At 45.1% G+C, this 10,915-nt stretch overlaps 1 protein-coding gene across 1 annotated transcript in view; it reads left to right on the top strand.

The window, feature by feature from the left end:
• The first annotated feature begins 1,478 nt into the window (after window positions 1-1,478).
• sbf2 (SET binding factor 2) overlaps window positions 1,479-10,915 on the top strand; it is a 109,909-nt gene continuing 100,472 nt past the window's right edge. Inside the window, exon 1 of the mRNA XM_076291488.1 lies at window positions 1,479-1,619. Within this exon, the coding sequence (XP_076147603.1) occupies window positions 1,565-1,619 (55 nt within the window). The 5' untranslated portion in view covers window positions 1,479-1,564. The remainder of the gene's footprint in view (window positions 1,620-10,915) is intronic.

Genomic DNA, 10,915 nt, shown 5'->3' with positions numbered 1-10,915 from the left:
TGTGTGTGCATGTGTGAGTGTATGTGAGTGTGTGTGTGTGTGTGGGGGGGGGGTCATCATGCAGATGTTGATAACTGCCCCCAGAGAGTGCGTGTCCAGGAATTGTGTGAGTGAACTGTGAGGTGTGTGCGTGTGTGTATGTTTGTGTGTGTGTATGTTTGTGTGTGTGTGTGTATTTTTGTGTGTGAGTGTGTGTGCATGTGTGAGTGTATGTGTGTGTGAGCGTGTGTGTGTCTGCGTGTGAATGTGTGTGCGTGCGAGTGTGGGTGTATGCATGTGAGTGTGAGCGTGTGAGAGAGTGTGTGTGTGTGTGTGTGTGCGTGCGAGTGTGTGTGTGTGTGCGTGCGAGTGTGTGTGTGTGTGTGTGCGTGCAAGTGTGTGTGTGTGTGTGTGCGTGCGAGTGCGTGCGAGTGTGTGCGTGTGAGAGTGTGTGTGTGAGCGAGTGCGTGCAAGTGTGTGCGAGTGTGTGTAGGGGTCAGCAGACAGATGTGGATGAGTATGCCCAGGGATGTGTTGGTGTTTTTGGATGCCACTGAGATTCCAGGTGTTTGATCCAGAACTCACCCGCCAGCCCATCATCATGTAACCATGGAAACACCTGACTGGGATGGTACTGGTATGTGGTAAACATGTTTGGCTGCTGAGAGAACGTACGTGTGTGTGTGTCTCTCTCTGTGCCAGTCTAACTGTGCCCTGTGTAGTGCAGTAGGTTGTGTCTGTGTGGATGCATTAGCTAGGTGGGGGCTATGTGTGTGTGTATGTATGTGTGTGTGTGTGTGTGTGTGTGTGGGGGGGGGGGGGGGTGCATTAGCTAGGTGGGGGGTGTGTGTGTGTGCTTGTTTGTGCGTCTCGTGTATCTGCATATACCTTCTTATGAGAGCGGATTGTGCAACTGTGAAACTGCTCAGAGATTAATCATCACACACACACACATCCTGTCAGTCACCTGGATGGAATGTCAGATGGGCACTGCACAGGTGAGCAGAAGTCCCCAAGATGACGTGCGGAGGGCAAGCGGAGATGATGATGTCAGACCTGTGTCCACTATGGAGCCCAAAGCAGGAAGTGGGGCAGGGTGGGGAAGGGAAACTACACCGAGAGAGGAATTCCACTGGAATGGCCTCACACACACGAACACACACAAATGCACATGAACACACAAATGCACAAACCCACGCATGACAGCTGTGTGTTCTAAGTTCTTCTCTTCTGTGGAGTTGCTATCAAACTAGCCTAATATCTGGACTAGAGAGCGGCTGTGATGAAACGATTGGCTGCAAAACCGGTTTTGAGGCCACTTTTATGATAAAATCCCTGTTTAACCAAAATTCCTGAAACTGGCGCGCGCTGCATCCTCCCCGGAGCCGGGAGCTCGCGGGCTGTCCGGTTTGGCTTCCCGTTTGCGTTCCGCGCGGCTCTGTGTAGAGAGCAGCGACCCACGCCCTGCAGCGGTGAGAGCCAGATGCACGCAGGCGCACTAGCCTTTCCCGTGTCAAACATGGCTGTGCTTTGGCAGTGGGGAAAATGCTGATTCGTGTCGATAGATGTCCAAAAAGAAGCAATAATGGCTCGGCTGGCTGACTATTTTATTGTCGTAGGATACGACCAAGAGAAGTCCGGTAAGTTAACGCGATACTCGCTCCTCTAATGCTTTTGTTTGACACTGGCCGTCAGATGTTGGGGTATTAGCCAGAAGCGCGAGCTGAGATTGGCCACAGAGCCACTGTTTGCGTTTCATTGTTTTGATTTGAGAAAACATCGATCACAAGGGCTCTCGCTGTCCACCGAAGCTAGAGACGCGGCTCCAAGTGCCGAAAGCGCGCCCAGATCTTCCTTTCTGCGTGTGTGTGTGTGTGTGTGTTAGCCACGGTAAGAGTGCGAGTGGAATGTGACGCCTCCCGTAGGTGTGTGAATGCTAGCTGGCTAAAGAGCTGCTGGGATGTGCCTATCCCCCCCCAGCTGCGCGCTCTTACAAAAACGTTGTTTGCGCGAGATCATCATCGGTCTTGGCATTTCCCCAAACTCGGATAAGTGGAGTCGTTCTGGCTGCGGATCAACTTTTTCAATCTGTGCGCATTTTTCGGTCGTGACTAAACGCAGCCTGCTCGCAAGCTTCAAGTGTCATTCCCAAAAGCGCCCGCGCCCGCTAACGTTACAAAAAACGTGCAATTCGCAGCGGATAGAGTGGAATGTTCTGCTCTACTGGCCGTGGCGGTTAATTGACATTTCGCCGTTTTTGTTGGTACACTTTATTGATTATGTAATAGCTCGTTAGTTAGCGCGTGAGGACATTGATTGTCGGGACTGTGTGATGAGTGTCAGCTGATCAATCAGCGGGCGCGGAGAGGGAAAGTTGTGGGCAGAGCCTCGCGCGCTCAGGCCGGAGCTGCACGGGCTCAACTACGGGCTTCCTTTGTTGTGGAAAGCGGATGCCGCGTCCCTTGTGCGGAGGAAGCCGAGCACTGGACCCGGCATGCCAGAGGCCGGCCTGTGTGTGTGTGTGTGTGTGTGTGTGTGTGTGTGTAAGGGAAATGCATTGTGGATGGCTGTGCCTACCCTACCGACAGCTCAGTTTTTGTTTCAGAGTGGAAACACTACAAACACGGTGTGTGTGTGTGAGAGAGAGGCACGCGATGGAAGCCCTGGCTAACAGTTTGCATATGTTACGTTTGTGTTACGTTGGACAGAGCCCTGTGTGTGTATGTATGTCGATTAGCCGTGTGTATGTCAGGGAGCAGTTTGCATGTGCTGCGCTTGTTATTTCACCCTTTACAGAGTGCTGACGCAAACTAGTGTTTTTACAACAGGGTGTACAGTGTTTTTAACAGGTGCTTGTGTGTGTGTGTGTGTGTTTTCAGTCAGTCATAGGTCAGTAGTGACTGTCTACCTTCAGAGAGACAGAGAGAGCGAGAGCCTTTTCGCCAATGTCACCATTATCAAATCTGACCTATAAAATATAGATTCCTGTTGTCATAGTGATTATGGATGTCCACCATTCCAAGAATAAAATCCAAACACTCTCAGGTCATCTGTTGGCTTCCTGTGTGTGTGTGTGTGTGTGTGTGTGTGTGTGTGTGTGTGTGTGTGTGTGTGTGTGTGTGTGTGTTGGTCTGGTTCCCTTTGTGTTTATGTAAGTTGGATCTGTTTTGGTAAGTTTGCCATGGAAACCAGGATAGCATCCCAGTACTTTAATGTGTATCAAAGTGGTGCCTAAGTCACAACTAACATCACACACACACACACACTTCCATTATACTACTTCATCACAAATAGACACACTGCATATATCACATACCGTGTGTGTGTGTGTGTGTGTGTGTGTAGCTGCAGCTGGTGTTGGCCGTCAGCCTTCCCAGCTGCAGGACTCCTGAACGAGCTGTGTGTGTGTGTCTATGTGTGTGTGTGTGTTGTAAGGGATCTCTTTAATGAGTTCACCATTCTCTTCACCGTTCACTACTCTTTCATTCTCTCTCTCCATCCCTGCTCTCTCTCTCTCCATCTCTCTCTCTCTCTCCATCTCTCTCTCTCCATCCCTGCTCTCTCCATCTCTCTCCATCCCTGCTCTCTCCATCTCTCTCTCTCTCTCCATCCCTGCTCTCTCCATCTCTCTCTCCATCCCTGCTCTCTCCATCCTTGCTCTCTCTCTCCATCTCTCTCCATCTCTCTCTCCATCCCTGCTCTCTCTCTCTCCCTCTCTCTCTCCATCTCTACTCTATCCCTATATCTATCAAATCTAATTATTATCTAATCATTTGTGTGTGACACACTTGCATAATCAATAAAACACTTTTACTGACACACTTGCATAATCAATAAAACACTTTTACTGACACACTAGAGAGATGTGAATTTCACTGAGAATGAGTCCACTATTAATGGCAAGTCCTGGGTGACCGAGAGAGAGAAGAGAGAGCCCTTTCAATAACAAAACCGCACTTTCATTTATCAAGTGATCTGTTAACTCACTTTCATCATCATCAGAAAGTTACTCCAGGTTAGCAGTGTTTGTCTTTCTCAATCAAACTGTGAACTCAGGCTCAACAAATTTCATTACATTTCGAAAACCCGCCCCTTCAACAAAACCGATGGGAATCATGTCGTCTTGTAAATGAGGGACGTCATTTGCGCACACACACACACACACTGTACACACACCTCAATAGAGATCATCTGGGAAATGAGGGCCATCAGTTGCTGTGCACGTGTAGCATGTAAGCTAACTTAAACACGTTTCCACACAGAACCTTTACTCAGCTGATTCTGCATCGTCGTACACATTGGTCGTAGTGTTATCCGATTGTGTTGAAGTCCAAATTCATTCAGAGTAAACATGGTCCAGTGTTATCCAATTGCGTGCAGTGAAATTTTTAAATGCATGCTTGTTGCCGCCCCTCGAGTTGGGCCATTACATTGTTCTTTGCCAGACCCTTAATCTTTCTAGATTACCAGGGTCTGGATTAGGCTAGACCAGTCGTGGGAGACAATGCATTCTTCTGTTGTCTGAGAGAATGTATATAGGCACAGCGTTTAAGTTTTGTTTCGTTATCGTCACCTGGTTACATTTATTCAGCAATTCAGAGAGATTTCTTGGTCCCCAGCACAGTTCTAACAGTAGATGACTATTGGTCCCCAGCACAGTTCTAACAGTAGATGACTATTGGTCCCCAGCACAGTTCTAACAGTAGATGACTATTGGTCCCCAGCACAGTTCTAACAGTAGATGACTATTGGTCACCAGCACAGTAACAGTAGATGACCAGTAGTGAAATGTGCGCCTGGCTAGATCAGTGACTGTGTAAAGTAGAAATAAAGTAAATAAAACAGATAAAACGTTAAAAAACAGAAGTTAATAATGCAATAAATAAATAAAATAGTAATAGACATGAGTAATAAGAATAATATTAAAATCGGTATCCATGTCCAAGGTATCCATTAGAGTAGCAGGCATGTCCATATTGTGTTATTTCTTTTGTTTCGCTGTGTGAGTGTGTGTGTGTGTGTGTGTGTGTGAGTGTGAGAGTCACTCCAGGCATGTAGACTTAGATAAGGGATCCATGCTACCCATACCCCCTAGAGTTCCGTACACACACACACGTTCACACTCACATACACACACGTTCACACTCACACACACACATTCACACTCACACACATACACACACACACACACTCACACACACACACATGCACTCCTTATCTGTGTTGATGCAGTAGAATGTTCTGTGGTAGGGGGTTGCTGACGCACAGTTGCTAGAAATGTAAAAATATCTACAGATAAACACACAAATATTCATACACACACACATAATAATCAACACCCACCTCCCCCAAGAAAATAAAAGAATGTGTGTGTGTGTGTGTGTGCGTGTGATTGTGAAAGAAAGAATGTTGGTTTCTCCGGGGTTGGGGTTGACCTGTATGTCCACATGCATGATCATGATGACCATATGAGATGGTCCCGTGATGAGGGGCTCTCGTAGATGCTGACACTAAGGACTTGTGTCGAAGCTGGTGTTGTCCATCTGCAGATCAGGGGCCTGTACTACGAAGGGAGCTTAACCTACCCAGATGTAACCCAGGGTTACTTTGTTAAACCGGGGTAGACAAAACCTGGTTATCTTTAGTGGTGTTAATCGGTACTACGACGCTGAATATGAAGTTGATTTGTTGAGCCGAGGTTAACCTCATTGGAGTTTGTGCGCGTTCACATAAAAGGGGCGGGTTGCAGCGCAAATCACCACTTTCAATGATGACGCGATCACCTTATTTTACGGATGAGGAATGCACATAACACCAGGAGCACCATAACACCAGGGTCGGGGAGCACCATGGAGTCAAGTTGGATGCATGTGACATTAGAGTGATGCAGTGACTGGAATCTAAATGCCAGGAAAAGTCATTCAATTCAATTAATTATGTTATTGTCCTCCTCCATAGTGTTTCCATACATACATAGTTATGTTATTGTCCTCCTCCATAGTGTTCCCATACATACATAGTGTTATTGTCCTCCTCCATAGTGTTCCCATACATAGTGTTATTGTCCTCCTCCATAGTGTTCCCATACATACATAGTGTGCAGACTTCTACAGTATGATAGAAACTAACCAGCCTAATAGAAAAAGAATGGACAAGATTGTGGGTTAATTTTCATTCATTCACCCTGTGGAATGAAGCACACACCTGTGCTAGGGCTGTAACAATATGCTATCGAAACCAAAATGGCGACACTCACATCCTCACATCCTCGAAACTGTGTGTTGGTGTGAGAAGGCAGCTTTGCACCAGGCGGCTGCATGAGCAACACACGTCACCTGCCTTAACTACCGGCTGGCGACGTTGTCCAAAAATAAATAAATAAATCATAATTTCATAGCTCTCATTGTAGACTGCATAAGTATAAGTATATATGCTCTTTTGATCCACTGAGGAAAATTTGGTCTCTGCATTTATCCCATTCGTGAACTAGTGAAACACACTCAGCACACAGTGTACAAACAGTGAGGTGAAGCACACACTAACCCAGAGCAGTGAGCTGTCTGCTACAGCAGTGCTCGGGGAGCAGTGAGGGGTTCGGTGCCTTGCTCAAGGGCACTTCAGCCGTGGATGTGGGCATAGGAGAGCAGTGCTCAACCACATTTTTCCTACTGGGTCAGGGATCGAACCGGCAACCCTTCGGCTACAAGTAGGCCACGGCTGGCCCAACACACACACACACACACACACACACAGTGCAGAAGTAAAGCCCCTCTGCTCTCCCTCTCTCTCGTGCGCTCAATGGACACGCCCCTCTGCATGCAAGTTCAATTCAATATCAGAAATTCAGTATTTTCTCTTTTTATATCAGGATATAATATAATAAAGATATGCAATAATATATTTGAACTCCCCCCCCCCCCCCCAGGTATGTATCGAACCGTGGGTCAAAAATCGTGATACAAACCGAATTGTGAGTTTAGTGTATCGTTACAGCCCTAGTATGTACTTGTCAGTTGTGAAAAGGTCATGGAAGGGCCATGGAGAGTTTGGAGATGTTGTCAGTGGAAAAGATTGGAACCCTGTGTGACGCAGGTCTGTCCTCTTTCAGTGATGTGTTCAACAGCAGCAGAACCAACGCCAACCACACACACACACACACACACACACACACAGATACACACTCACACAGATACACACACACACACAGATACACACTTACACACACAGATACACACACACAGATAAACACAGTCTCCTGGCTTTGGGATGTGTTCTCTCTGGCTCTTTTGCAACTATGCTGCAGAGAGGCCGCGTACCTGTGTGTGTGTGTGTGTGTGTGTGTGTGTGAGTGATAACGAGTGCTCCATAGACCTGTGAGGAATGCTATGGTTCCATTCACATTGTTCCGTTTTCTTTTTCGACCGGAGTCGAGACACACGCACACACACGAACACACACACACACTGCATACTCAGCACTGTATCTGGAACAGCGTTTTAATACTAAAGTGATTTTCAGCATACTCAGCTCTGTATCTGGAACTCTCTGTGTCCATTCTACGCTCGGAACACTCACATTACATGGCCATTATTGTTGGTCAAAAACGTTCAAATAATAGTTATAATAATAATAAATGCCTCTTGTGTATAGGCAGCTGATAATAATAATATAGTTAATAATAGTTGTAATAATAATAAATGCTTCTTGTGTAGACTGCAAAATGGAGCCTCACAACAGCTGTCAGCTCAGACAGGACAGCAAAGGAACCGTAGCTCGTAATTGGCTATCCATGTCGATAGTGTTGGCTCCGCCCTCCTACGTACTTCCGCTCAATTTTAATTTCCCTTCAGTACGTCGTCTGGGTCTGCGGTATATTCACGAGTTTTCTCCTGCAAAAATCTGCAGGTCCAATCAGCAAACAGAGGGAGTGGCTGAGAATGATGACGTTGAGGTTGTGCGCTAGTTTGAGCCAGACATACGTCACGACCAAACGTTAGCGATTGGTTATGGCAGATCCAGAGTGGCTCTGGGCAGATCCACTAGTTTTAAACTTCAACAGAGTACTCACCTTCAAGGAAGTTAACGCTTGGCAATGGAAAGTGGCCAGACTCTCTGTATCCTACATTATGAAATGTACGACAGTCTGGTAGGACCAGGCTAGGTTTTAATTGGCTATCCACATATATATTGTCGGTTTTACTTGGTTATCCATGTTGATTAGTGTTGGGTTTACCGTATTTTCCGGACTATAAGTCGCTCCAGAGTAGTGTTGCACGGTGTATCGATACTAAAAAGGTATCACGATGCCTTCAAGCAAAAAACGATATGATTTCAGACGTTTTTAGAATCGATACTTTATTAAAATAATAACGTTCTGTGTCTGTGTGAACTGCTGCTCTCACTGCTCCTTGCACGCATCTAGGCAAGTGGGCGTGTCAAGCAGGCAGCTCTGAGTGAGTGAGTGCGCAGCCAACGTCAACATAGTTCTTTGCCGACAATTCTAGGCCTTGTGGATTAAACAAAAGGTGCAGTGAAATCTGCAACTATTTCGGATACATCGCGAATAGTGAAGGCAAGCCATCAGGTACACAGAGGCCCGTTTGTAAAATATGTTTCAAAGTCATTTAAAAGCAGTAGGCTACGCATGGAACTTGGCTAAACACCTCGCAGACATATCCCAACATTTTTAAAGAGTTCAAAGAACGACAGGTTAACGAATATGCTATAGAAAACACGACTACATGGTTAGTGCCAAGTTCTTCTCTTATGTTTTAGTCTAGCCTAAGTGAAACGAGTATGGTTCTCTGGGATAAAGCGAACCTTCCTTCATCAATGAATTTTGAAGAGACATAACGAGCGGTAATCATTTTGACGAGACATAACGAGCTGTAATCATAGGGTGCTAACGTAATGAAAGCGCAATGTTTACGCCAGAATAACATTACCATAACTTGTAAACGATCTATTTCATGTTCGGTCAGTACTACTGGTAATATTTGTCATGGCATGTAGACCGCTAATTAAAGCCCACAGCATACCACCAAGCGTGTTGAGTCCTAATAATAATAGCGGCTTATTGTTACAGTACGTGGTAGCAAATCATGTTATCAAAGAAATAGACGTAATGTAGGAATGCACACAGATATATTGCAACAGGTAATGGTCTGACGAAGACCTGAGTGGTTGGAACTTCATACTTGTACACTGGGCGCAAAGAACACTATCCTCACATTTTCCCCATGAACACGGGAAGGCCTAGGGTAGCCTACTGTACATCAGATGGCCTAAAGATTAGGCCTCTCTGCATAGCATTCAGTGATTTTAACACTGACCTTGATCTAGCCTAGTTTGGCTATTCAAAGCTACTTTATTGCCAAAACACAACACAATGTAAATGAACTATAACAAACAATAAAGGACTTAATCACACAAAGTAGGCCTACTATTTTACTGACTATAAAAAAAGAATAATTGTGTAGGAAGTTTAGAAGTTTAGAACCCAGAATTGACCTGCAACACCATCAACACAAATGACTCCATACACTTGGAGGAGGTATGAGTCCTTTCTTCTCCAGATATCTGATTTCGCCGTAGTATCGTTTTAGTATCGAGCATCGTGATATTTATGGCAGGTATCGTATCGAAGTCATAATTTTGGTATCGTGACAACACTACTCCAGAGTATAAGTCACATCAGTCAAAACATGCGTCACGAAGAGGAAAAAACATATATAAGTTGCACTGGACTAGTCACATTTATTTAGATTCAAGATCAAGAACAGACATTTAATCTGGAAAGGCAAGTTATTCACATAGAACAACAGGCTGAATAGGTGTCCAGTAGGTATGTTAACGTAATAACGTAACACGTTATTCAGCTACACTATTTAGCCAGCTTGATGTTGGTTAGCTTGATGACAAGGAAATTAAAATGTCAGTTCCTGGTCGCACAGTTTGTTGTGATGATGTCTCCTTTCTGCCATATGTGGAATATCAACGATGACTAGACGTTTGTTTGCTTACCCTCGTTTGAACTGCCGTTGGCTGTGTAATTTCTTAGCTAGATGCTAACTATTGGTGAAATGCTAGCGGTTAGCTGTGTTGAACATGGGAAGTGCCTGGGAAGCTGAATAGGCTAAATGAACATAACAAGCCAGCGAGTCACAAGCCTAGAGCGCCCTCTCCTGGCAGTAGACGGTAATGTTACCTTATCTACAGTCAGCAGGAATGAACATTTAAGAACATTTAAGAACATTATATATATTTTGATATATAAGTTGAATCAGACTTTAAGTGGCAGGACCAGCCGAACTATGAAAAAAAGTGTGACTTATAGTCCGGAAAATACAGTAATTGGTTTTCCACGATTATAGTGTCGGTTTCCATGTAGCTGATTTCTGATTTGTCTCTTCTGGGACAAGAGTCATATGAGAGGAGTCATGTGATCAGAGAATGACCAATCAGAGAAGGAAACAGGAAGAAACCGTATTTCTGTCGTTGTTTAGTCAATATTAAAACATGAAACCGTATTTATGTCGTTGTTTAGTCCACATTAAAACATGAAACTGGAGCTCTCAAACAAAAACAGGGTTACGTCATTTTCAAAACGCTCCATTTCAGGGGCGCGAAAATGAGTGTGCTTGGATTAGACGCACAATCATACCGTGTGTGTGTGTGTGTGTGTGTGTGTGTGTGTGTGTGTGGGAGGAGAGACTCATCCTCCTCAGGGCTTTTGGGTGTTGGGGTAGAGAGTTGAGGAGATGCCACTTCATCTGTGTGTGTCTTTGTGAATGCAAACAGTCTTATCAGGGGAAGTTGTGTGTGTGTGTGTCCTGCTTATATGTGAATGACGTAATAGGGATTAGGTGAGTTTAGATTATGCTAATGTTGCAGATTTGTTTAATAACAAAAAGTAAGCCATCAGAGCCGCGTGTGT

This window comes from Alosa pseudoharengus, unplaced genomic scaffold (genome assembly GCF_046254945.1).
Source record: "Alosa pseudoharengus isolate Yale_2024_CS ecotype anadromous, Long Island Sound unplaced genomic scaffold, YU_APseudo_1.1 YU_APseudo_1.1_scf_19, whole genome shotgun sequence".
Lineage (NCBI taxonomy): Eukaryota > Metazoa > Chordata > Actinopteri > Clupeiformes > Clupeidae > Alosa > Alosa pseudoharengus.
Note: the sequence above shows the minus strand (reverse complement) of the source record. Positions and strands in the feature narration are given on the sequence as shown.